A 27,144-nucleotide genomic window follows, 5' to 3' on the forward strand; every position below is an offset into this window, starting at 1 on the left:
CACGTGCTTAATGACCGAGGCGTTAAGCAGCGGTGTGTGGGGGGAGCCCCAGCACCCCGATTCCAGGCAGGTTTTGGTGCTGACGGCACCCACGGGTGGGTGCGAGGGGGCTGCGGGGGTGTGCTGGGGAGCCTCGCTGCTGGGTCCTGCTCCCAGGGCACGCTTTGTCCTGCCGGGCTCTGCTCGGGCTCCCTGCAGGGGGTCCCAAAATGCGGCAGGATGGGGGTAAAGGGGTACAGGTACCAGGGGGGAGGGAGGGGGGGGCAGCTCCCTTCGGTGCCTGCAGCGGAGCCATCTAGGGGCGGAGGGGGCTGATCTCGCAGAGCCCGGATAGCTCAGTCGGTAGAGCATCAGACTTTTAATCTGAGGGTCCAGGGTTCAAGTCCCTGTTCGGGCGGATGCTTCTTTTTTCCTTCCTTCATTAGTTTCTATTTTTCCCTTTTTCTCCTTCCTTCCCTAATATTTTATCTCAAGTTTTTCTCCTCCCCCTCCTGCCTGTTATCCCCCTCCAAAGCCTTCATAAGCCGGTGACGGATGCTGCGTCTCCCCTTCCCGGCAACCCGTCTGAGCCCCTCGGCAGCAAAGAAAAAATTAAAAAATTAGAGAAAAGCGGTGAATGAGGGAGGGAGACGCAGGCGGGGCTGGGGAGGACAAAAAGCTGCACCGCCCGAACAGGGACTTGAACCCTGGACCCTCAGATTAAAAGTCTGATGCTCTACCGACTGAGCTATCCGGGCTCTGAATTCGTAGGTCCGGCGCCGTCATTATCACCGTGCTGCTCCGATCCGTGGCTGCACTCAGAGTGCTGGGGGGGGCCTGCAGGGGGCTGGGGGAGTCCGTGGGGGGCTCGGAGCGGCCGGGGGGGGGCAGGGCCCGGCGGCGGACCGGGGAGGGGAGGCTCCGAGTCCCCTCGTGGCGCCTCGCGGGCCTCGCCGTGCTCGCCTCAGCGCGGTCCTCCACGGCGGGAGCGGGGAGGGGGCGCGGCGGGGGTCCCCTCTAGGACACACTTCCGGCGCGCTCTATGGTGCGCCCCCGGCGGGCCGGAAGCGGCCGCGCCGCCATGTTGGCTGCGAGGGGAAGCGGCGGGCGGCCGCGGCGCTAAGATGGAGGCGAGGAGCCCGCGGGGGGTGTAGGGGGAAACCCCCCCCCCCCCCCTCGCCTGTCCCCCCGCCACCGAGCCGGGCGTCCTGGGGCACATGGGGCTGCTCTAGGGTGAGATGAGCCGCCGGGGGATTGGGATTAAGGTTGGGATTAGGGTTGGGATTGGGACTGGGGGGTCCGGGCCGGGTTCGGGGGCCGCGGCCTCCCTCCGGGCTCCGGCTGCGGGCAGCGGATCCGTGGCCGTGCGGCACCCGCCGGGCGCTGCGCCTCGGGAGGGGGGCGGGGGGTAAATCTCGGGGTTTGTGGGGGAAAATCAGGTTTCTGACCCCAAATCAGAGCTGCCCCTTTGAAGTCTTGTTTCTGTAGCAGCGTTCGTGTCGCTGTGGCGGTGTACAACGTTTGGTGGGTTGCGCTGAGGGCTCTGGATTCACGAGGTGGCCCCGAACGCTGTGTCGGTGCCACTCAGAAACATCCAGACTTTAAGGATTCTTCCAATTATGCCTTGTGCTGGGCGCTTGGAGTCTGCTGGTGTCTGAGCCCGTGGTTTGCAGTAGCTGATGCTTAAATCACGCGCTCCAGCAGCAAAAGGAGACGTGACAAGTGTTTCTGCACTGGGGCATGTTTGCTGCAGCACCCTTCCTCCTCGCTGGGCTCTCGCAGACCTCGTGGGTGCCTGCAGCCTTGGTTGCTCTGCTGCCAAATTTAACGTTTCAGAGCAGCGTGATGCAGCCCGACCACAAAGTGAAGCTGGCTGGAACTGCCTGTGCCATGTGTCATCTCTCGCGCCACGATTTAACCTTAAACGCTGCCTGCTTTTCCAGGGCGAAACGCCGCCAGGGGCTGTGCGGTGTAACTGTCACGGCAGTGGTGCTGCTAAGAGCCGTGTTAACAAGGAAGTAATTTCAGAGAGGCATTAATAACTCAAAGATCAGGTGTGTAAAGCTTAGCAGTTATTGCACAAGAGGGACTGTAAAAGGAAATCCCTGTTTTCTGGGATGGTCAGTTCCATATGCTGTCTGTGGGTAGCGCAGAGTTGTTGAGGGTTGCAGTGCTCATAACAGAGGTGAAGAATTTAACCAAGTCCTGGATAGGATCGGGTTGAGGGAAGAACTGTTTTGGAGAATGAACAGCAACTCTCATATTATAGGTGAAGAATTTGGGTCCTGGATAGGATTGGGTTGAAAGAAGAACTATTTTGGAGAATGAACAGCAAGCAGGATTGAAAGGGCTGTTGAAACCCAGACTGCTGTTCCAGGCTGGATTTACACCTGCCCTGGTATTTGTTCGTGTCGTGTCTCCAGCAGCTCCACGTTACCGCGCTGCAAGCATGGCTGGCGCAGCTCCAGCAGGTTGTGCGCGCGCTGCTCCTGCCAGGTGGGTCAGGCCCAAGCGCTGCACCGCTCACAGGGAGGCTGCGTGGTAAACGTGCCGACTGAAAGAGGTCAGAATTTAGGTACTGAGCGCCCGGGCCTTCAGGGACGTGCTCTGGGCTTTGTGTGGCAGACAGGCTGGCAGGCGGGCTTCCAAGAGAACGCTTACGTGTTTAGCAACTCTTCCAGGAGCGCAGCAAAAACCCCCAGATACTCAGCTTAAGTCAAATGTCAGGCGGCTGGTTCTGCTGAAAATGTGATTAAAATAAGGACTTTTCTCGTTTTTCACTACTGCCAAGATTACTAGCTTTAGTTTCACTCCTTCTGAAATGCCTGGCTTAAAAATTAATCTGAGCTTTGTGACAGGGACAGTTAGCACGCTCTGGTTAGCCCTTACCTGGTGAAGAAGTAGCTTTTTTTAAACGCTCTGACTTGCTTCATCTCTATGTTTAAGTAGTGATATTGATTTGACGTCCACTTAAGGAAGTAGCCCAGAGAAAAGCCCGATTTAAGATATTAAAATAGAAATAAATGGAAGCAACAGCATGGGCGGCGGGGTGGAACTGCTGCAGGATTCCAGACATCACCAGCAACAACTACTGTCAGCAGCAGCTGATTTAGGGAGCTTCACGCAGCCGCTGGCCAGCATTCCTTTTTAATTGAAACAATCAGTTTTGTTTTCCTCCTACTTAACTGGTTTTGCAATGAAAGAGCATTGCATAACATTTGTACTCGATAAGTGCTAGCATTTATCAAAGGTTGGCTTGTTTTGGCGCCTTACTGGCAGAGCTGGAGGTAGCAGCACACAGCGCGCGGCAGATGCAGCATGTCAGCAACAAACTCAGGTCAGGAGAAATTCAGAGTTATTACATCTGCTTTATGAGGTCTGGATTTTATTCCAGAACAGTTTCCAAAAAGGAGTTCTTTAAAATTAGTGTTTCAGCTAGATGTTAAAAGTTGCAGCTCTGCCTTTGGTTGCCATAAGTAATGCGTTACAGGGCTTCTCCGTGGTGAAACTGGGTTTTTCTCAGGATACTTTTCCTAGTTAAATGCCAAGTCAACATCCAAACAACGAATCGGAGCACTCAACTAAGAGCAGGACAGCAAAAACTGAAGTCAAGCAGGCTGTAAAGCAAGAAACCTGTTTAAATCACGTAATCCATGCCCCAGCTCTCGCTCCTCCTGCTGCCACCTCCCAGCCAGCAGCCCCCAGGTAGCCCCCAGCACTGGGACCAGCTCACGGAGGCAAATCCCTCCAAGGTGGCACTGGAGGGGCAGCTCTGATGTTTCCTTGGCTGGCATCTTGCAGCTCTCCCAGAGGAATGGTGATGCAGTCAGGTGAGAATTACAGCCCGGAGAAAGGCAGAAGCAGCTGGAGCAGAGACAGGCTGAAGATGCGAGTGAGGCCTGGCTTACAGGGAGGAGTTGTGGTGTTCCCTTAGCGAGCCGGCTGAGATAGGTGAGCAGAACTGGCAGACACGAAAGCTCTCAGGGACTCACACTGATAGGGACAAACGTAATTAACTGTGACTCAATTGTCAGATTAGTGCTTGTTTAAAGCCTCCCCTTTGGGGCTTCTCTCTACACGATACCGTACATGAGACTGCAAGTTTGTTTTCCGGAGGAATTTTACAGTGTTTGAAAGCAGGAAGGAAGGGGCTGACTGGGGACAGGGCTTTGGAGCAGACTGTAAGAAGTAAGGCGTTAGCGAGACTGCAGGTACACCGAGCAGAACAACGCCTGGTTTATGCTCCTTGCTGCTGCCTCCACTTTGCACAGAAGCTACAGAGTGCATCAGTCTGGCAGAAAAGACAAAAAAGTGAACCGAATTAGAAACGTGGCTTCAACTGTACAGACACTGAGCGCCAAGAAATGTCCACGCACACAGAGCTTGCAGCCGCTTCTGGGTCTGTTAGCTACGATCTTTTCTCTCAACCCTGCCTTCTACAAGCACCAAATGTGCCGTGGTTTTATGGAGTTTTGGTCTCTTTCAGGAACTTTTACTCACAAAATAGGCAGGCTGTGCTCGTCCCTGTAGTGTGCATGACCATATAAAGCATTTGAATGGAAAAATCGTTGCTTCATGATTACTTTGTGATTCATGGGTTCTTCCAAGTCATCAGGCTGGTCCACAGTGGTTTTGTTACACAGCTCCAAAGCTGCAGAGGGGAGCAACCCTAAGTTCTCTGGTGCTTCATTCAGTTGGCTGCAAATTAATGTGAACTTCCAGCATTGTAGGGTAAGCATTTGGCAAGAAATATGTGGGGGAATACAGTTACTGGGAAAGTTATGTAGGACTGGAGCAAGGGGCTTTGCAGTTCTCTAGGAATTGGCACCATTTCTCTTTCTGGCTAGCCTGAGCACAACATCAGTGAGGTTTTCTGTCCTGGCAGCGCTGGGCAAGGCAACCAGGGGCTGCCTTTGTAAATCTTGTGGGCGTTTGCAGCCTGGACATGTCTCAGGACTTGCATGCTAGTTAGCCTAATTAAGAGGAATCTGATGTTACAAGTCAGTGCTGAGAATCTAACCTACTAAAAAATACCCTTTGTAAAGGCTGGAGGCGAGGCGCTAGCTCACCTGCCTCTGAAATAAAAGGAGCACTGAAAAAGTTCAAGTGTTTTTTCTGTCTTAGCTCGCTGCCTTACCCCGGGGTAGCAGAGTCCCCTTCCAGGAAGGCAGGGTGGGGGGAACTCCGCTCTTCTTTGCCTGTCCTTCACACCTCCTGCAGCTGCCCCAGGAGCTGATGCATTTAGCAGCCAGCTGTGGCCAGGAGGGGGGTGAGGGCAGGCTCTGCAGTTGCTCCTAGCACAAGGACTTGCAGGAGCACAGGCACAGAGGGGACGCGGAGCAGAGAAGTTCAAGGTCGGTAAGTTCAGCTGTGGATCCCACAGAGTGCAGCTCAGCTGGTACAGCGTAGAGAGGATCCCCTGGGTGGTTTGTGGGGCAGCGTGCGTGGCATTGGTAAGTAGACCGCTTGGAAGAAACTTAAGACAGCAGCGATTTTAGCTTTAAGTCAGTTATTTCTAGTTATACCTAGGTCTGGTTGCTATCAGTGAGATTTACCAAGCTTGAATTTGATACACATTTATCGGGCTTTAAGTATTTAGAGATGCTTGATCTTCAGGAAGGATTTTATCCCCAGTAGTGCTTATTTCAGGAAAAGGTAATGGTATAAGAAATACCAGAAGCCTCTTACAAAGTTAGTATCTGTTTCTTAATTAACGGGGCAGTGGGAGGGATAGGGGTGAACGTTTAACGCCGGCTGTCAGCTTGAATGTGTTTTAAAACCAACTTTTGTCAACTGAAGTATTTCCACTGCCTGCTAGATAAACGTCCAGCTTATTTTGTCTAAATCGAGGATGTTGTTACATTCCTAAGGCATAAGCCTGGTTATTTTGCTAGTGTTCACTTCTGAATGTAGCTGAGCATCCGACTCAGTCTTCCCGAAGCAATGTAGTAAGACTCATTTCCTGTCTCTCAGGAATCCCGTGGCAGCAAACTTAGATATTTCTTTGAAATACATGAAAAATTTTGGCTTCAGATTTTTAAATTAAACTATTACAAGGGTTAAAAGCTGACACCTCTCCCAGACTCCACACAGTAAGCTTTCCCAAGGTTGCAGCTGTGTGGGCAAGCTCAGGAGCCAGGCTTTGCTTTGTAGTTCATCTCCCACTTTACCAGTGTGAGCAAGAGTCAGTTGCAGGACTTCCTTCAGTAGTGCCCGCAAGAAATGCGACTAGATTAATGTCAAAAGGAAGAATTTATTGTAACTTGTTCCAGGGAAACAGAACAGCTTTGCTTTAGCTATAAATCGGTGTGCTGTAGAGCTGAGGCGATGCTGTGTGACAATAAGAGGTCAGGACTTGAGTTCCTTCTCCAGCAGGTTCAGTTTACTCTTTCCCCGTGTGCAGCTAATTAATACTGTCCTTTCTCTTTAAGGATAAAGAAGGTTTTGAACCTACTTTGTGTGGGGCAGATCGTGCTGGATTGTGTTGAGACCATGAGTCATTACAGATCATTCTGCATATGAAGCTGTGCTCTTTGGGTGGATGCTGAAACTGATAGGGCTCGACAAATTCAAATAGCTGCAGGACTTCCCCTTTTGTTCCTTTCCAGGAAAGGATCATTTCACCTGCTCAGCCAGCAGTGCTGTTGAAATTGTTAACTTGTGGCCTGCATCTAGTCATTCTGGATGAAGGCTGCAGCAGCTTTAGCAGGTTTTCATCTCTTAAAAAGCAGGTGGGGAATGTGCTAATCATTGCCATCAGCCCTGGCTGCTCAGGGCTTTGCTCTTCTGTGAAGATTTCCCTTGGGGTTATTGTGACTCAGCTTCTGTTCTCTCCCCCTCTGACTCAAAGATTTCAACATACTAAGCTTGCTAACAGCGTGGCAGAGGCTGGCACTTCCCTTGAGCTGGCAGGTTGAGGTTCCTCACCCAGCCATGCCACTCCTCGAGTGGGACAGAGCAGAAGCATCCTCAGTGCTGCAGCAGCCCCGGTCCCTGCAGCTCTGTCCCAGTTCTTGTGCAGCTGTTTTTCACTGAGCAGCTGGATGCAGCCAGGACAGAGCAAAACAGGTCTGTGGTAAGAGCAGGTGAGGGGGTACAGCGACATCAGCTCCATCAGTCGTTTAGGATATGCATGCAGGGCTATTTTTAAAACGCTGATTTCCTGAAACTTCTAAGAAGTGGAAGTGATTAAACTCAAGAGCAGGTTTCTCAGCTTAACTGGTACATGAAACTTCTCGTTTGTAGGTCTGTGCCACAAACAGCTAATCACTGCCACAATGACATCTTCAAGCTCTGCCCAGCATCCAGCAGCTGAGAATGCCTGCAGAATCACTCTTGGACAAGCTAACCAGGTAATTATCTCCCCTACTTACCTTCATTGCTTTCCCCTCACTAAAGCTCCCACTTTTTCCATCAAATTAAAGCTCTTTAATGCCATTTAAGTAAGAAGAATTTAGCCTGATGGAGTAGGGCTTTTATCCTGAAGATTTGTTGCTTTCACTACCAGATCAGGGATTTATGAGTGTTTTAAAGGGAAGAAAAATAGAGAAAGCAGTTAACATGGGCTGTAGAAGAAAGGGCATGATGCATGTTTTCATGCTGGACCTGTACTTAAGAAATTCTCCATCGAGCATTTCTCCTAGTGCTGGACTATGTGACAGTTGTACTGGAGCACCATGATGTGCTATGTTGCCCTTTATTCAGGCAGTAATGCATCCCCACGCCTTTTTTGGAGTTGCTTAGGTAAGTGGCAAACACAGCACTGGTCGTTATTGCCTATTCTTAGAGCAGCCCTGGAACAAAAAGGTAGCTGTAGCTTCAAGCCAAGGCCAACATGCAAGTGCATGGTTTGGGGCTGTGGTAGTCTGGCTCTGACCCAGTATGTTGTCAGCCCAAAGAAATATTTGTAGTGTAAACAGTGGCTGGAGAAAGCTGGTCTAAAGCAAGATGTTTCTCCAAGACTGGCATCCCACCTGCTGGAGCCATTTCATTGGAAAAAAGCATCTCTGCAATATGAAAGGAGGGGGCAGGAGCGAAAACGAGCTGAGAGGAAGTTAGAAGATCCTCCCATTTGAGGCTTAATTTAGAAGTTTTGAAACATAGCCAAGTCCTGGGCGGAATTTGTATGTATGAATATTTATTCCAATCACTGCTCAGAAAAGTACATAAATAGGCTCTGATATTATTACCAAAATATTGTCAACACTCAGTTTCCAGACTAACGCTTTCATTTTGGCTGTATTGTAATAAATAAGGACCCCTTTTAAATGGATCAAGCTAACTAGGTTATTTCTTTAATAAGAAAGATATGAAGAGTTATTTCAAAATCTATTTGAGACTGGTCATTAGAGAAATGAATGAATGCAAATACATAATTTCATCTTATTGAAAACTAAGTGCTGATACATGCAATTGTGTGGTGCTCAGCTTTTTCCTAGGGAAGAAGCTGTCTTAGAAAGACTTGTGGCTGGACATGAGTTGCTCTGAGTTTGAAAATGCATCTAACAGTTACAGTAATGAGAAAACAGATAGACCAGATACACTCACAGCAGAAATGAAGCTGTACAATGTTTAAACAGTGGAACAAATGCTTTGCCAATATAACCTCAGATAGCTGGGTGACAAATTACATTTGTGACAAGCAACCAAATCCCTCCTCTCCTTACCTTATGCAGGAAAATGGTAGTGCAGCTAAAGCTGGCTGTTGAGGAAATGCAGGGCTGTAAGCAGACTGCTCTCATTAGGCAGGAAAAGTCTTACAGTTGCATTTATAAAGGTAGAAAGGAGGGGTGTGTATGAGGTGCAGGTGAGCCCATCTCACACTGATTGCTGAAGTCCTTTACTAGCAGAAATTACATGCCCCTGAGAGCTTAGGTCTTGTCAAAGTGTAGGGGAAACAGCAACGAACATCATGTGCTGAGGATTGGACTTTCTGTCCAGTGACAGATTGAAATATCTTGCTGTATTAGCGTCTGGGTGACAAAGGAGAACAGAGGAAGAGGTTCAGTGTGGGAAATGTACGCATTAGCATACAATATTGTACACAATTACGTAGCATTCAGCTTCCAGGCAGAACAGTGAGGGCTTTCTGACATTTTTTAGGAACACAAGATGTGGATCCAGGGGGTGACACTCTCCTAAGAACTGCTAAAATTCTTGTGGAGTAGATGAAGTAGTGGTGCGGGGGAAGTAGCTATTTAAAACTTGCTGCTGTTTTGCATAGCATCATCTGTCTCCTCTGCTACTCAAAGTTGCTTGGGTGTGTGGGTGAAACCTAAAGAGGTTGTGGTGCAGTTGCATTGTTCCTAGGATTCTTTACATTTCATATAGTAAAGATTTTGGTTGGTGATTGAGGTCCACAGAAAATACACGTTCTGATCCTTGGTGTTAATTAACCATCCTTGCTCCTGAATATATGACTCAGTACGTTTGGTTAGTCACTGCCTAGGCCTCCATACCATGGCTCTGAGTTTCCGATCTTTCCTCACATGATGAATGACACCAAAGTTAATTGGACAATGTGAGCGATTAAAGCCTTTGGAGCAGTCTGCCCAAATTCCTTAGCTTTTTTTTGTCTTGCACTTGAGTCAGAGTGATTGTGCTAATTTTCAGTCCTTCTAACTTCTTTTTTTAAGCATTTGTCCATGCAGATGACTTGCAAAAGAGTACCAGCCCTCAGCAGATTAGCCTACGGCAAGGGGTGTTTCCCATGACCTCCAATTCATCCCACAGTTGTTATCTCTGTGCTTGGTGTGACAACCTTAAGCAGGTCTAGCAGCATGGGCTTGTGAGCTGTGGTAGGCATGCATGCCAGGGTGACATGCCTTCTCTCAGGACACTTCTTGTCGTTCTAACAAAAATCCCTGCTTTGTGTTTTAGGTGCGACCCAAACTGCCACTTCTGAAGATTCTGCAGGCTGCAGGTGCCCAAGGAGAAACCTTCACGCTGAAAGAGGTGGGCTCAGTTTCTCGGCACTGAAATTGTGCCTGTCCCTGGTCGCTGGGCAGATGGCTCGCTGTGGGGAAAGGCTGGGGCTGGCTCTTGATTCTTCTGTGCTTGGAAGCCCTACCTGCAAAACAGGGATACCACACCCATAGGGCTGCTGTGATTTGATTGATCGTTAATTGTCCTGAGAGCCTTTGAAGGAATTGGGAATGGAGTGTGAAATAAAATCAGAAACCTCTTTAAAGAGAGGAAAGATGGAATAGATAGTCACATATCTGAGAGGGTGTAGGATTCAATTGTCTTTCTGTCTGCTCAGTGCATGAAAGCCTTAAAAATTGGATTCTAGTTGATATTTTTCTTTTAAGGTTTCTTTGAAATGGCTTGTCAGCTAAACCTGAGAGACCCTGTGAATTCATTTATTTTAAGATTAAAATGCAATATATGTACAAGATTAAAAAACTGACACCGACTGTGATTTACAAGAGTAGCCTGTCTGCAAAGAATTAAATGCAGTGGTTTTTCATTATGAATGTGTCAAATATTCCTGCGGAGCCCTGTGACTTATTTTAAACACTTATGCATTTAAATAACTTATTTAGCTTCTAAAAAAGTTTTGCAAAAACAAATTGAATGGTTTAAATGGGGGGAGTTGAGTATTAAATGCAGGTTGCTCATATGGATTAACATTTCAACTCCACTAAGTCAGTTTTTCTGCAGTGAATGGCATCCTGTTAGCATAATTTTGGTGACATTTGCTATCATTCAGGTCACTTTGCTGGGTAATGGGGGATGGATCCTTGCCTATATTGTGCTTAACTTTTTTCACTTTTTTTCCCTCCTGTACTGTGGATTCCTCACTGTAACTGGTAGTGTCTGGTAGCTCTCACAGGATGTTTTCTCTCCATGCTTTGTGATACTGATGCTCACATTTTTGCATCTTGCAAGCTGTCTCCTCAGGAATGACACTGTAATAGTGGTCATCCTTTAGTAATGGCTTATACAGCTTTTAGCTGGTGATACCTTCTGCTTCCTCCCCATGCCATTTCATTCTCTTTACTCTGAGCTGTTATATTGTTCCCTCTCCCATTTCAAAGAGTGGACCTTGAATGACTTGCTACCATTCTTTCAGGGTTTTCTGCTCCGTCTGTGTCTTGGCCCTGTCTCTGCAGGGACAGTTCTTTGTAAGGTTGATGTGAACAGCAGCAGGCTCCATCCAGAGCTCTCACTGAGGGAGATGTCCCAGATAAGTGTTATCACCCATGGTGTGGTTTTTTTTAGTGTGGGGTAGCAGAATGATTCCTGTTTATCCATCTTCAGCTCAGTTTTCCCTCCTGTCAAGGGTAAATAGTTACAAACCTTGTATCAGTGTGGTAAAGCATACCTCTTCCTTAGTTGTGAGGCACTGACAGATGCCAGAAATGCAGAATTAGCAGGTACTGTTTGACTGACACTATGTAAGGAGGTGAGTAGCATAAACTAAAGCAAATTTCCAGGGCCTTTGGTGGTTTGGTTTCAGCTGCAGATGTGGCTAATGGTGTGTTCCGTGTCCACAGGTTATGCATCACCTAGGACAGTATATAATGGTGAAGCAGCTGTATGACAAAAGACAGCAACACATGGTGTATTGTGGAGGAGATCAGCTGGGAGAACTGCTGGGACTGGAGAGCTTCTCTGTAAAAGATCCAAGGTAAGAAAAAGCAACTAACATACGTTGTCTGATAGCGATTGCTGAGGCAGGAGACCCTTGATGTCACTGTTCCTGTTTACAGTCACATAAGCCTCCATGAATGTGGAGTGCCCTGCTCAGTGACTTTTGGCTAATTCATTTGGCAAGTTCAAGTTCAGCTCCTTTGTTTTGAAGAGCCAGTTCTGAATGGTCCAGACAGTGAGCTGCTTGAGGTAACATCTTTTCCCCCCTTTTATTTCTGTGTCTTCTCAGACTGTTGGTTTCAGACTCATGCTAAAGGCTGCACCCCTCAGCTAGGTTCTGAGCTAGACTTCTCTGTAGCAAGCATTTAGCTAAAGAGTGGCAAAAATTGCCCTGCAGATTCCAGCATTTCTTTGCATAATAAACTATCTCCTTCTTTCCTACAGCCCAGTCTATGAAATGTTGAAACGGAACCTGACTTCTGCTGCAATGACAGGTAGGTTTGTCACAGTATGGACAGGTATATTCAATATAGTGTTGATTTAACTTGGGTAAGTAATGATATTCAGAAAAGAGACATGTTTCTGAAGTTGGAACAAACTGCTAATGAAGGCTTTGACAAGACAATCTCTTTGAGTATGTGTCTTTTTTTGTGTGTGCACCATCAGTAGCTGTGGTATGAAATCAGTTAGCTGGTTGAGTAATACAGCTGCCTGTAACCAGTGGACAAACTTCAGGATGGCAGACAGACTAAATATTGCAGATGTACAAATCAACGTGGCTGAAGTATCTCATCCAAATGGTTATTGATTTCTCAGTCTTTTTGCAGTTTCATAGCATTCTGTGACTTCTCTCTTACCTCATTTTATGCTTTCATAGTCTTGAGAGTGAATGTAAAGAGTGCCGGAAACCTAACCTAGTTCTGCAATCCAAAGAGGTCTGGACTTTAATCAAACCCTTGAACCTTTACAGGTTGCTATTAGTTTTTCAGCTCATGAGAGAAATAAATCTATCTACATCAAAAGTCCTTCAGTCATAAGTTAAAATTTGTACTTAACTTAGTGTCAGCTGATGGCTCCCTTGCAGCCAGTTCCCATTGTACAGCTGGTCATCTTCATGTGAAAATAAACATCTCTTGAAACCACAAATGTGCAAATCATGAGTGAACTATACCAGGGAATTTGTGCAGTCTCGTGTCATTTGTCCTGGGGTCTCCAAGCAGATAATATGGGCTTAGTTCTTCCTGAGTGCTTAGTCTGTTTTTGCAGACGGACATAAATACTAGTTCAAATTTAGAAACTGAGAAAACATGGCCCTAAACTGTTCAGTTGTCTGCTTTAAGCCATATATTAGTGCCTCTAAGGTTCCCCTCCTTTCCCTGTTTATACAAAAGAACCTTCCTAAGCAGACTGTTGTCTAAACACTTAGCTACAGATTAACTGTGTGAGTGCAGTTTCCCTTGCTGGTGGTACCCTGGCCTTTTACCTATAGGCAGTGTATGTGGAGAGCAAAGGATCTCAGCAAAACGCTCTCCTCTGCTGCCCTGTTCCCTTCCACTTGGTGTGTGCATGTGGCTGTGCACGTGTGGCTGGGTGTGCATGTGTGGTCCGGTCATGGCGTAACTATTTCTAATTGTGCCAAAGGAAGTACTGTTCCTTTAGTGAGATGGTCATTGAGTCTTACTACCATGTGTGCCTGTGTGTGTGTGACTACGAAGCGAAACAGGTTTGGCAGACCAGGCCTTTGACAAATATATAGGAAGGATGACTCTTGGTATTGGTTTTCCTTTGTTGAAACATCAATCCTTTGTTTTGTATCAATAATTGAAGGTGCTGTAGGGCGTAAAGAGGCCATTCTGTTTCATGTTGTGTAATAGCCACTTGTATTCATTAGCCAAACCAGTGCTTATCAGAACATCACTTTGCAGATTATCCTGCCCACTTCAAGTACGCTTGTAGAAAGAAAAGTGACTGCAGTACATCTTGATAATAAAGATTAAGCTCTTACATAATGCTTTTTATCAGATGGTGTCCTTACATGGCTAACTTTCACTCTTAGTATGAATCACATGAGGAGGTTTTAGGAATACCTACTTCTCTTTAAGGGCATTTTACGTTCAGTTCCTGATATACGTGGGCTTCAAAGAAAGCCTTCCAGTAAGTGGAGTGTATTTTCTTAGTGTTTAAGACTAGTACGTGTCGCTTGTGAATTGTTAGAAGGGCAATTCTTCAGCTCTTCTAATGCCACTGCAGAGACAAAGCAGTGATGGATGAGCCAATTGGCTTCTGCTTTCCTTCAGGTATCAAATAATTAGTGACTACAGAAGCTGTATGTTGAGGGAAGGGAACAAAAGAAAGCTGAACTAATGCATGGAAGGCAAAAAATGTGGGATAGAGCCGTGTCATTTTGTGGTCCTGTGTTTTATCACTTTAAGGTCCACTTTTCTGCGTACGGGGTAGTTTTTCAGTGCTTTCATATCAGTGCCGTGATTCGTGATGTGAATCAGATCCTTCATGTCTCCTTGGCACTCTGCAGAGAAATTCTAAACTGAAATGGGAGAAAGCAGGAGCCATCCTTGCATCTTTTGTTTTCTAGCAAATCATCCTATTCAGAGAGTGAATTCCTAAATACAGCTCTTCTAGTACGTACAGAGATTCTGTTGATTGTTCTTGCTGTTTAGGTTGGCCTTTTAATTAACTCGTGGGGCCAGCATAGTTGTCTGGATTAAATTGTAGTATGGCTATATATTCAGTTACCCAGGAAAGAGCCTGCTGTGTGTGGGATTTTCAGTCTAGTTATTGTTCTTGATGCCCACACCCTTAAGAAGGATGCCTCTCTAAGCAAGTACTGAAAGCAGTAGTGTTCTCAGGTATTTGTAAGAACCTTGCTTTTTCTGTTCACCTTCTTCAGTGTAGATCTGGTCCAGCCTTGAAGTTGAAGTTCCCACCCTCTGCTGTTGCTCTGGGTTTCTGCTTCCATGCAGGCCTTGTGTGTAAAGGACCTAGAGCTCACAACTTGAGGACAGGCCGTAGGAGACAGAATAGTTTTTCACATTGGGAAGAAGGTTCTTACATGCTGTATAGTTCCATCAAGCTGCATTTCTGGGGAGGCACAGCTGCCGTATTCCATAGGGTATTGCCTCCATATGTGTCTGGCAAACCCTAAGGAATACTAGAGTGATGCCTCTTTAGGAAATGGTCAGCTCTCTAAGAAAGAAAGGGCTCTGTTTCCTTAAAGGGTTGCTTAGAGGTCTGCCAAGCCTGGCTCGTTGGTTGCTTGCTGAAGACCCTCTGTGTTGTGAGAATGGTTATTACCAGGGAAGGTTTTTTCTTTTGTTTTACCTGCTATCTAGATGCTGCACAGAATCTCGCAAAGGAACAGAGCGTCGATAAGCCAAGCCAAGACCAGCTGAAGGTAAACCCACTGCCTGGTGGTTTCTTTTGTTGTACAGAGTGCCCCTTCTCTGTACCTGTGCATGGTGGACTGCCAGAACTTTGTGCTGCTTGGCTGCCAGGTCCTCACCTTCCTGAAAGTTCTTGGAGTCCACAGAGCAGGGACAGAGTGACCCTTCTCTGTTCTCATCATAACAGAGTACCAGTCTCTGAGCGCGTTTCTCTGGGGTGTAGCACTTCTAGTCCTCAGTTCCTCCAGCGTGCTCTGTCTTTTCACATCTTTCCCCCTCTCTCTCATCCCCTCTCTGAGTAGGAATTGCCAAATAATTAAAGTTTCTAAAAAGTGTGAATAGGTTTTGTGTTTAATAGGATTGTTTTTGAAGCTTTCAGGCAGAATCTGAAACCTAGGAAAAATCTTTGCGTATTCTAACTTGTCTCAGGTGTATTTTGGGGTTAAGGTAATTGACCTGGGAGGTGTCTGTTCACGTTGAAGGGGGCCAGAGAGTCACGAAGATCGTAGTCTTTCTTCATTTAAGATGGCAGCTTTTGGATTTTTGCCAGTCTTAAGATTTTTCCTGGGTTGCAATATATTGTTTGTGCTGATTACAGATGCATTAGCCTTCCTAAAGAGTTAACAGTGTGTATAGCTTTTGTTCAGAAACTCCTATTTCTCTTCATGCCTTTTTGGTGTTGTACTGCAGCTGGTGACTCGGAATGGAAGTGCTACATCCCCTTGTCCCTATAAGCTCTGGTGGACTAACATCTGTTTTTTCCTTCCTTCATGCAGTTTAGCCCCCAAGAAGGTTCTGACACTGTCATCAGAGAAGGTGAAAGCAATACATCTGCTGTGTCTACCTCAGAGCACAAATGTGAGAATTATGGAGGTGAGTGCCAGCTTTTCTGTGGTGACAGTGTGTACAAGCACTTCTCCTTCCCCAGTGTGACACATTGAGCTTTGCATCAGGCAGCTGCTGGAGGAGGGTGTTGGGAGACTAATAAGAACTTGTGAAATGCAATCGTTAAAACTCATCATTTTATGGCAAAGATTGAGAGAACTGCAAATGTCTGTCGAAGGTATTTTATGATAGACTTGTTTTCTAGCTTGGATATTTGGTCTCATAAACAAACAAACACTGAATAAAATGGCAGGTTAAGCCCCAAAAGCACATCTATCACTAAACAATGCCATCAAAAATCTTACAGACCTTGCTGAAGGGTATTTTAAATGCTGAAATTATACTCGTATCTATTTATCTTCCCAAGGGACTCTTTCCTCTGATTACGTAGAACACAGCCTGAGCTGTCTGCAGTCATTACCTGCAAACCAATCAGGAATCTGAATAACAATGGGATTTTTTTTTTCCTACCCACTTTAAGTATCATACAGCTCCTTCATATTTAGACGTTTCCTTTGTTTTAATGTCTGGGGATTTCTTGCTGGTTCACTCAAGGATTTCTGACGTTACAGAAGCAATTTTCCTGTTTTTCTACCTTCTACTCTCAGATTATTCTCATATCAAGGAAACTAATTTGTAAACCTAAATCATCTTTGCAAGTGTGCGTATTTCTGGATAAAATGAGAGCAGTAAATATTTTCTTGGCTGCATGTACAGAGGAGGCAGAAACAGTCCTTGTCGGTGTCTTTGAAGCTCTCAGAACTGAGGAGAGATGGATTCAAGGTTATCTTGAAGTTCAGACCTCTGAGTTGAGGATCATAGACTAAACTGCGCAGGCTAAAAAGAAGCAGGGGCTGAAGCAGGGGGCTATGGAGAATAGATTTTTACCTTTCTGCTTCCTATTTTGAACCTGGTTTGGGAATTCAGGAGCTCCCATCATTTGAAATCTGAACCAAATTCAAACCAGTCCTTTCTACATATTAAGCATTCAGGAATTTTCCTCTGTGTTGACTTGGATAGAGTTCTGAAAGAAGAGTTCATGTTTGTGTATTAAGCCTTAAAATTAAGGTAATGCTAAAGAGAAACGTGTACAGTTGTAGAGACACTGGGAGCTCTGGGATGCTTCTTTGACCTCTGATGGCTGTGTGGTGACTATTTTGGCAAGTTTGCTTGGATAGATAAACTGGAACAGACGTGCAGCAGATCTGACATCTCAGTACGCTTACACAAACCTCAAAGCTTTTAGCAGTATCTCTGGCTTTCAGATAGAGCAAGGAAGATTTCTCAAATCAGATGGGGCCAAATTTTTCTCTGCTAGTCTCTTAAATGATGTAGGTATGGCGTGACTTAGATTCTACTTGGCTCTTACAGACAAAGACTTAATAGAAAACCTCTCTAAAAGCAAGAAGCCTAAACTGGACCTAGTGTTTGAGGAATGGGATGTAGCTGGTCTTCCATGGTGGTTTTTAGGCAACCTCAGAAGCAATTACAAGTCCAGAAGTAATGGATCAACAGATATTCAGACTAACCAGGTGTGTAGACATTTTAAAGAGGTGAACTGTATTCTCTTCCTCTCCTCTTCTGTGTTCCAAGTAAATAATAAATTCTTGTTCTTTCTCTTCCCTTCCCACATCCCTTCAGGATTTTCAGCCTCTCCTTTCTGTGTTCCTGTCCCAGCCTTTCACATCAGGTGGTTGGTTACCTTTAGCGTTGTTAAATAAACTAGGCAATCTGTTATCCACTGGAGGACCTTCTGAACTCCAGAGCACTGGTTGTATTGCAGGAGCTGCCCCTCTTCTGGGTTCCAAGTTGTTACGCAGTGCAGATGGTGGTAGCATGGTGGCCAGCTGCTGTATGGCCAGCTAGCAAGGGGAACGAGCACAGTGCTGCTGCCAAAAAAGGGGTGGTTTTTTTTGAGAGTAGTGATCTGTCCCTTTTTCTCCTAGGGGTGACTGGAGAAGCTGACCAGGGCTGAGAAGGCTTAGTGAGGAAAAAGGGCGAGGTGTTCACTGGCCGTGGCTGCAGTGCTGGTACTCCTGCTGCTGATACCCTGAGCTCTAAGTGGTGTCTCTTGTTTCTTCTCCACCAGGACATAGACACTGCCATTGTTTCAGATACTACTGATGACTTGTGGTTCCTCAATGAAAGTCCGTCGGATCAGACCAGTGCTGCAGTCAAAGTGGAAACAGCTGACTGCGAGGTAGTGAAAGAAGGTGACACAAAGGTACCTTTCCAAACAGCCACAGTATACATGTTCCACTGGTTGGCCTCGTTTAAGCGATTGCATGGAAAAAAAAATCCTTTTTCACATGAAAATCCTTTGCTTTTCATCTGTCTTCTGGTGTTACATTGACTTGAAAGGAGCTAGATTTGTAATCATCCAGAGTTTAAATTGTGTTTAGGAAAAGCTGTCACCATTCTGTATGTGGTGTGTTAGGTTTCCTTTGTAGTTAGTGTGGGTTTTGGTTTAAATGTGCATTTTCAAGGCACAAAATTAATTTAAAATTTAATTTAAAATTTCTTAAAATTGTAGCACCAACTCTACTAAATTTCTGGCCAGTATCTGAAATCTAATAATTTTAAAAAAGGGGGGGAGGGAGGGGGAGAAAATCTCAGCTTACATTGCGCTAATGTTTCGTATGAGATAGGCCTGTCTGAATCTGCTAGCTGCAGTGGTACTAACATTAGTCCCAAGAAAAAATTTATCAGATTTATGTTTAAGTGATTGAATTCATGTTTTCTTCCATGGAATTTAGTAGGAACACCCAGGTGTATATGCTTGCATTTGTATGATTATCTCTGTACATCAGAGAGACGAATCGATCACAGGAAAATACAACTGTAAAGCAGTTCAGCAACAGTTATCAACAACGTTTTGGAATAGATACAGTACATAAAATGGTTTTTCATTCACTTCTCTAAATGGATTAATTCTCATGGTGATTATATCGTTATTTTAGTTTTGCTGTACCGTGCCAGGCACATCATAAACACAGATTCTTGCAGCAATTCTGACTGCATATCTACTTTTCCCAGGTGACCGAGGATGCATGTTTGCATGACTTTGAGGATTCTCAGTGCTTAAGCGATGACACGGACACAGAAGCTGCCTCTGAGGTAGGCATCCTTTAGGTCAGCATTCCTTGCTTGGAGTATGCTGCAGTCCTAGCTGTAGTTAGAAAAACTCACAGCTCCTGGTTGGGGTAGGAGAAGCTGGTTCTTGTATGGGTTTCAAAGGTCAAGAAAGGCACAAAATCGAACAAAAAGTATTTCTGTAACCTCTGGGAAGGAATGTAGAGAAGTTGGCTTGACCTTATCTGGTTTGCTTTGGACAGGGCTGAGTTAAGTTCTAAATTGGATGGGCATTAAACAGTGGCAGCCCAGGAATGCACACCCGGTCCAAAGACAAAATACCTCCGCTGGCCACAGAGCAGTCCTGGAACTTACGTGGTTTTGGTGCTTTTTGGGGCAATGTGAGAGGATTTATATGGATTCTAGCTAGGAGTGTTTTATCACTGAAGTGGCCAAATACAAAGTGATCATACCTGAAAAACTTGTCAGTGCAAATACCTGTGTCAGAATCAGCATTCCACTGAGTGGACATCCAGGTGGCTAGGAAGCTGTCAGTTGCTTCATTGTGGTCTCTGCCATGAGAGAATCCACACCCCACCTCACCCCTTTTTTCTTTCTCAGACAATTTGTTTGGCCAAATCAGGAGGAGAGTCTTTTGAGTCTTTGTTGCAAGTCAGCAAAGGTGTATCATGATACTCTTTGCAGCTGGTGACACCAGCATTTTTTAGCATTATTTTCTGGACTGCGTATGCTTGATAAATTAGGATGTCCCTGGCATTGGGCAGCTGAAATGTAGCTCTGATCTTGGGCAGCTCTTGCACTTGCTTTGTGGGATAATCAAGTACACCACTATTAGTTGTGCAGATTCATCAGGTGCTAAATGATTAATGAGTCTGGCAGATACATTCCTAACTGATTGCAGGAGCTCTACCCTTGAATTTAGGGTGAGATACTGAAGATTCAATAAACTGCACAGCTTGAGAACATTGTATTCTTGCAGAGTGGTGGAGGCTGGGAGAAGGGCAGGACAGTGTCAGTGGTTAAGGAGGGGTCTGCATCTATCGAATGCACATGGGCAGTAAAATATTCCATAGGCTTTCTGAAGTGCTGATAATCAAAGTAGCAGCCATGCGTCTGCAAGCCTCAGTTATAATGACCTCTTTTGTTGAAGCTCCTTTTCTGCTTTTCCTATGCTGAGCAAAAGAATTGTATGCAATAATACATTAACTTGCTGCTGTTTTTGTCTGCCTCAATCGTTCTTCAGGACTGCTGGCAATGCACCAAATGCAAGAAATTTAACTCTCCAGGCAAACGGTACTGTTACCGCTGCTGGGCCTTACGGAAGGACTGGTACTCAGATTGTCCCAAACTGGCTCATTCTCTTTCTCTGTCCAACATCGATGCTATGCAAAACAAAAACGATGATGAAGGGATAGATGTCCCGGACTGCCGAAGGACTATTTCTGCTCCAGTTGGCCAACCTAAAGATGTGTACGTGGTAGAAAACAAATTACGCGTAGATCCCTGCAGCTCTATTGAGTCTTTGGATTTGGCACGAGAATGTGAAAGCAGGGAGGCTCTGTTGCATTTCACTGAACATAAAAAGGAGGAAGAAATACAGTCTTTAGAGAGTATAAAAAAATTACTGAATCCTTGCTTCTTATGCCATCACAGACCACGGGATGGGAATATTGTCCATGGAAGGACTGCTCACCTTGTGGCCTGTTTCAGGTGTGCAAAGATGTTGAAGAAAAAGAGATCACCTTGTCCAGTGTGCAGGAAAGAGATTGAGATGGTGATCAGAATCTTTATGGGATAGTTGTACCAGTTCAGGCATTCTCTACAGAAAGGTAGCACACAGATTTTCTTGCACTCTACACAAACCCTAACTTCAGAGCTCATCAGGCAAACACCAAAGAGAATTAAGATTCCAAACTGACCGCGAACACCAAGGAATCAATCCTCTGCATCAAATGAAGTAGCATCCATTTTTTTTGTCTATTTAAATGAAAACCTGTAGGGAGCAGGCTGTAACCAGCATGTTGGTATCAATGCCCTAGCTTTGAAATTGTCTAAGTCATTTGCTATGATTCTCTGTTCTGACAACTGGTCCTTGCAGAAAGCTAGTTTTGGAGAGAGTTATGATTTTGGCTGTTGGAGTGTTCTCCAGTCAGTCAAACCCTGTGCAATGTTTTTTAAGGGAGGAGTCTGGAGCTGAGAAATAATATATGCCGAGTGGGTGGGGTGGGAAGGATGGGAGGGAAGGGTAGGTGAAGAGGGTTGTAATTTAGAGAAGCCATTTCTCCAAGGATCAGTTCTCTTGAAGGCGATGAAAAGTGAATATCCATGTGTCTGATAAGATGTTTTTTGTGTTTGTTTTATGTGTGTTTGTTAACTAAGGTCCTTTTGCTTCCAGACTTGAAACGAGCACTCTCAAACACTCAATCTATAGCTATCTCAGGTTACATACCAGTTGGGAGACAAGGAAGATGTTATACTGTGCTGTGTTGTTGGATTATTTTTTTTTTCATTTGTATTGATTCTTGTTTCATTTCAGTACAGTTCTATGTCAGCTGTTGTTGCTTTGTTGAAGCCTGTCCAGTGTTAGCTCAGAATCTGGCGTGCCAGCTGGGTTAAATTACAACAGCTCTTTATCACAGCACCATTGCAACTTCCACAGCTGCAGCTTCCGCCATTGCTGCATTTCATCAGGCCAGTCTAGATTAGTCTGGTTTAAGTGTGCATTTTCAAGGCACAAAATTAATTTAAAAAATTTAAAATTACTTAAAATTGTAACACCAACTCTGAACCAGGGCCTTTGGGGGGGGGGGGGGGAAGTCCTGCAACACACTGTCTATGGACTGTGCTTGGTGTTAATTTTTTGAATGCTCTCCAATGATTTCCTTTCCCAGTGATTTAATGCTTCAGATCCGTTTCAGCATTTATGTTGTTCTCCGAAGTTATCTATGGTTAGTCTACTGGTTGTTAAAACTCAACTAGAACTTCAAAAAGGGTTACACATTTTTAAGCTATGAGATCATACACTAGAGTGTACTCAGATCCTCCTCAGCCTACTGGCTTCGTGAGGATTTGTGCTCAGAGAATATTCCCCCAAGGAGAGGAGCTGTGTTCTTCGTGTGTGTAGAAGGCAGGTGGATGTAGTCCTGAATCAGGGGTGAATTGTAGGAGTGTAAAGCCTTGGGGCTCCCAGAGAATTTCCTGCAGCCACCTTGGATGTCCTGAGATCCCTGGCTAACCGGGCATCCCTTCTCCATGCTTCTTCCAGCTTTCCCCTCTGTGGATTCTGGACAGGCAGAGGAGTCTGCGGAGTCAGTGGGAGAAGACAGCGCTGTGGGAGTATGCATTAAGCATTATTTCTTTTAGTTTTCTAGGTCATTATTTATTTTAAACATAAGGTTAGCGAATAGTCTTGCCATCCATTTAGTCTGGAGTTCACGATTGTGGGCCAGAGAGGTGAGGGAAGACAGTTCTTGACGTGTTCTCCAGGGCTTTGGAGAGCCTGTATGCGGTAGCAATAGTGCCTTCACCTCTCGCTTTCGGTATACCGGTGTTTGAATTCAGTACAGTGTGTAGGATATAGCCCGTTTTGTCATCTTCTGTACAATTCCCTTTCTGATCTAGGGAGTGCTCCACTCCTGCCTCAAGATAAGAAAAAAAAAAAAATGGGGAAAAAAAAAAAAGATAGTGCTTAGACCTTGGTGCTTCTTTTGGCTCTTTCCCCCTCGTTTTCTACACTCCTTTTGCTGGTCCAGCCCTCGCAGGTCAGGTGTGCACTGAAAGCCCCTGAAACCTGCCTAGCAGAAAGTCCCAGCAATCTCCCATGTCATAGTTGTTGTTTCTGTGCAAAGATACTGGAGTAGGTGCTATATGCAGTCACTGCCTTATCACTGCCAAAAGTAAGATCGCTTGTATATTTTACGTAGTGTTGTGATTATTTCTATACCAGCTATTATTTAGATTGTTATTGTTGGCTGTTATTTACAGTTGTATTGTAAAAGTTGGGGGATAACCTTCTGTTTTGCTGCACTATCTGTACGTACATGCGAGTAGATCCATGTGGGAAAAAATGACTTTTTGCTTCCCTAACTGAAGGGCTCTTAAATTGCAGGTGATGCACTTTAATCATGCTAAGCTCAGTGGTGTTATCTCCTCGGATCACAGAAGGGAGTTCCTGCCAGGTAGTTGCTTCCACTTTCAGGTAGTTGCTTCCCTTTCAGGAGCGTGGGCTCAGGCAGCGTGCATTGTGGCACTTCTGGATACTGTGAATCTCCCCTCACCCCAATTGCTTCTAAAAACAAAACATTTTGCTCAAGGCAGTCTTACTGAATTGGTCAGGTGTGGCTGCACTGAAAAGCATGTAATTTGTGTTGACCAAAAAAATGTAAGGAGAGTTTAGGTTTCTGTAAGGGGTTGAATATCCTTACCAAAACCCTACTGAGATCTGTATGCAGCTTCCATTGTTAAATGAAAATTGCTGTTGCTGTTGTGATAAAATCCAAATCAGCAGGATACGTTTTGGGGTAACGACCTTCTTATCTGTGACTTCTTGTTGAGTATAACCACGGTGTTTACAACATGCATTTGACAAGTTCTTATTCTTTTGAACTGAAATAGCAGTCGTAATGTCTCACAATGTTACAGTTGATCTTCCTTTTATAGAAGAATAAGCTATTGCAGCACAAGCACGTTGTGATGAGATGTAACTGTCCACCTTGTGGCTATGCTTTGGGGCGGGGGGGGGGTGGTGAGGGAAAAAGAGGGAAGAAGAACATTTTATTGCTTTAAGTATAAGGCTAAAAAGGTTGTAATTCAGCAAGAGCTGCTCTTTTTTTTTTTTTCTGACACTTTTGAGGAAGTGCAGGCTTGAGGTATGAGTTGAAGAACTAGCTCAAAGCACTTGGTCGTAATATTTACGCCGCAATGCCATGAGATGTCGGCCCGGCAGTGCTGTTGGTTTCCCTTTCTACAGATGTGACAGCTAATGTGGACTCCTGTTCAGAACTGCCTTTTGTTGGAGGAGCTGAGCATCTACCTGAGATGGGTGTGAACGCAAGGTCTCTGACTACAGCATTGCTGTCACATCACTCACCACTCATGGCAGTTTTTCTCTCTCAGTGAGGTTTTACTATGAAGTGCAATACGGCAGAAGTGGTCCTCGGGCGAGCATTAGCAGGCATTGCTGCGTGTCTGTTCGAAGCGTGGAGCACAGCTGTCTTTTGACTGTCAGATTAGGAAGGTCTCTGTTTCACTGCTCCTTTCTCCAGTGACATTGGTTGCTGTTCCTCAGGAACCTGCTGAAGTCTCCCCAGCGTGAGTGTGCCCATAGGCTGGGCTTCATCCACAGATACCTCTGCTTTTCACTCCGAACTTCTGGCACCGTTTAACCCTAGAACCACCAAACTTCTTACTTGGACCTACGTTGAAACAGCATGGGAACCATAAGCCTCACAGCTGTATACTGCCGCTCAGTACGTTATAGTGCTCTTTGTTGCAAAACACTGTACATCATTTGCCTTCATTCTGTTTTGGCAGCCAGAGGTACCCACACCGCGTTCACTGCATTCGCTCCTGCAAGTCTTTCCAGTTTAAGTGCCTCTTCGCAGTTCCCAGTGACTATTATTTACTGATGCAGCCGGCATATCAGCCTTTGCTTCATCTGTCTGTTCAAAAATCCGTGTCCATCCTCTGCTGAGATGTATCACGGAGCCAAATTTAGCCTCACCAAAGCTGCTACGTGAATTACAGAGAGCCTTTGGAGCAGCCCCCAGAGTGCTTGTTTCTTCTGAATGCTGGGTGTTTCATTGAAGACTGTTGCGAACTTTCTGCCTCTGTGCGTAACTTATTTATTACGGTGCATGACTGTGATGGAACCCGTGGTGCAGCTAGCCAGGGTCCTCCCCATCGTTCTGCATCCAGCAGTGATTGTGTGTGCTACTGAGAAGCTGTCCTTAAAAAAAAAAAAAAAAAAAAAGTGGCTGTTGACAAATGGAAGTGGCCTGGAAACTGAGCTTCAAAACCCACTGGGGTAGCTTGCAGTTGCCTGCTCACTCTTTGCCTGTTCTGAGCTTCATCTTCCTCTCCTGGAAGAAGAGAAATGTTCTCATTAGAGGCCTTCAGTGGAGGCTGACTGTTTCGGAAGACAGCATGATTAAGTGGTTGAAGAAAGGATGCAGAGCCAGGGCACCGGTCTCCATTCTGGCTTTACTCTTGCCATGGTGCATGAGGTGAGGAAGAAACTCCCTGAATCCTGTGTGTGCTTGCAGGAGGCGCTGCGAGGCTGATCTTTCAAGGTCAAGAAGGACATCCACAGGTGATGTGAGGCTGATAAACATTGTGTGCTTGGAACATCTCCAACATCTCCAGAAACAGGTTGCCTCCAGGCAGCAGCTTTCCTGCTCTGGAAATCCTTTGGTTATCTGTCCAAAGTGGCTGGAATTTTCCTTGCTGCTTAGAAAATCAGTGAGACCATGCCTGTAACTGCCTGGTGTTGTCTGGCCAGCAAAATCAGAATGGTCAGCAGCCCCAAGCTGTGTTACACACCTCAGCAACTTGCTTGCACTTGTTTATGATGCATACAGGCAGCTGTTATGATTGCAGTTCTGTGTTTTTGTGCTATTACCCTGGTAATGTGCGTTTGCTGCCCACACACGCATGGACACCCCATGCCTGCCACTCTGAGCAGGTGTTGTAGGAATCCGTAGCTGCTGAACTCTGCAATTAGCTTCAGTCCCTTACTCCTAGAAGACAACTGCCTTTGACGGTCAGTCCACGAAGATACACAAGGTATGAACAAACATGTTTTACCTCTGGCAAAGATAACAAAGACTTGCTCTTCTGGAAGGAATGCTTTCCTGCCCCGTCTCACTAGCACCCTTCCCCTGCAGCCCGCTGTTCCCGAGTCTGAACCTGGATCTGAACACCCACCCGCACAGCGACCCAATAACCAGCCTCTGTGCGTTTGCACTATTTAAAAAAGGCACGTGTCATGGACCTGTTTTTGTGTCCACAGCATAAATCTAATTAAATCGATCGCATTCTATGGCAATGTAGGTTTATTTTTTCATTTGTACTGTGTTTCGGGGAAAACTTTAAGTAAAGGCCTGTTACCAGTTACGTAGCCTGTGGTCTTTGTGTGCTTGCCTTCCCTGAGACCTTCCCTCCCTCAGGATGTGTCTGCCTCGCAGCTGAGAGGGGAAGTTACAGTGCAAGTATTTGCATCCGCAGAAGTCAGCGGCAGTGGCAGCATGAGAACAGCCCAGGTTTCGTCTGTGCCAGCCTGAACACCTACTTGCTGTTTTTAACCGGAGCAGTTCCCCAGTCCCATTGCCACCAACACTTGTTGCTGCTCCAGCTTCCCGGAGGGGTGACCACCCCGTCACTTGCTTGTGTTAGTGCCGGGAGGTTGTTCAGCACCTCTCTGACAGTTTTTAAGCTGTTCGCTTTGAGCGTGGGATGGAAGCAGCCCTGGTGAAGGCAGCACGCCCCTGCTGCTCCCCAGCCAGCCAGCTCGCTAGAGGGCACCCGCTGGCTGCTGATGGGGGGAGCAGGCTGCTGCCAGCCTCCTCGCAGCTCTCGCTTCCTCGCTTCCTTGCTTCTGGGCTGTACGTACCGAACCTTTAAGGCTGGCATAAATAGGTTGCGCTGGGATTCGGCTTTCCTTGTTCTCCTCTTGGTTTATGGTGCTGGTCGGAGAGCAGCAGGCTGTGCATAATCAGGAGGAAGACAGATGAGCGCGCTCTGCGCTCTGTTGGAAACCAGCACCGTGTACGATGGATCGCTAGTTGCTTGCCAAGGAGGAGATGCTGCTGCTGCTCTGTAACAAGCAGCGTCTTGATCGCATTGTGGGAAAACAATAAAAGCCCACCTGTGGCAGCAGGAGAACCGGGGCTGGTTCCCCCATCCCTGACACGAGGCAGAAGGCAGCGCTGGCAGTGTTTGTGCCCCTGCTTGCTCCCTGGCTGCGTTTCTCTGAGCAGCTTCAGGCAGGGCTGGTGTCCAGGTTCACCTGCGAGCAGGCAGCTGGTTTGCACCCAGCAGCCATTTCCAGTTCTGTCCTGCAGAAGCCATAAGAGCAGTAATTAGACTCGCTGGTAACCTCTGCCTACGTTCCAGCCTGCGGGGAAGTTTCTGGCTCTGCCTCTGCAGTGTTTTGTCAGCGTAACCTTTCCTTGCACCCTGCCAACGCAACCAC

General features: G+C 46.0%; 1 protein-coding gene and 2 non-coding genes across 5 annotated transcripts; 2 read left to right on the forward strand and 1 right to left on the reverse strand.

The window, feature by feature from the left end:
• The first annotated feature begins 324 nt into the window (after positions 1-324).
• TRNAK-UUU (transfer RNA lysine (anticodon UUU)) lies at positions 325-397 on the forward strand. Its single transcript has one exon. It is a non-coding gene; the product is annotated as a tRNA-Lys (tRNA).
• Positions 398-664: 267 nt separating this feature from the next.
• TRNAK-UUU (transfer RNA lysine (anticodon UUU)) lies at positions 665-737 on the reverse strand. The gene has a single exon. It is a non-coding gene; the product is annotated as a tRNA-Lys (tRNA).
• A 319-nt stretch (positions 738-1,056) lies between these two features.
• MDM4 (MDM4 regulator of p53) lies at positions 1,057-26,066 on the forward strand. Of its 3 annotated transcripts, none has more exons than XM_048070952.2 (11): positions 1,057-1,212; positions 7,225-7,331; positions 9,859-9,933; positions 11,478-11,611; positions 12,019-12,068; positions 14,925-14,986; positions 15,752-15,848; positions 17,232-17,392; positions 17,950-18,084; positions 18,897-18,977; positions 20,197-26,066. In XM_048070952.2, exons 2-11 carry the CDS (start codon positions 7,257-7,259, stop codon positions 20,749-20,751), a joined length of 1,425 nt encoding a protein of 474 aa, XP_047926909.2. In that variant the 5' UTR covers positions 1,057-1,212; positions 7,225-7,256; the 3' UTR covers positions 20,752-26,066. The 3 variants fall into 3 exon arrangements, with proteins under 3 accessions (XP_047926909.2, XP_047926911.2, XP_013045124.2); XM_048070954.2 differs by lacking the exon at positions 1,057-1,212 and adding an exon at positions 4,191-4,710; XM_013189670.3 differs by lacking the exon at positions 1,057-1,212 and adding an exon at positions 5,412-5,432.
• Positions 26,067-27,144: the final 1,078 nt, after the last annotated feature.

The sequence above is a fragment of the Anser cygnoides genome, chromosome 25 (genome assembly GCF_040182565.1).
Source record: "Anser cygnoides isolate HZ-2024a breed goose chromosome 25, Taihu_goose_T2T_genome, whole genome shotgun sequence".
Lineage (NCBI taxonomy): Eukaryota > Metazoa > Chordata > Aves > Anseriformes > Anatidae > Anser > Anser cygnoides.

What these genes read in the sequence shown, in the direction of transcription:
- MDM4 (XM_048070952.2), top strand. Translation starts at nt 7,257, where the DNA reads ATGACATCTTCAAGCTCTGCCCAGCATCCAGCAGCTGAGAATGCCTGC. An exon ending in TTCTCTGTAAAAGATCCAAG is followed by an intron (nt 11,612 to 12,018) that starts GTAAGAAAAAGC and finishes TCTTTCCTACAG; the next exon opens with CCCAGTCTATGAAATGTTGA. An exon ending in TGAAAGAAGGTGACACAAAG is followed by an intron (nt 18,085 to 18,896) that starts GTACCTTTCCAA and finishes TACTTTTCCCAG; the next exon opens with GTGACCGAGGATGCATGTTT.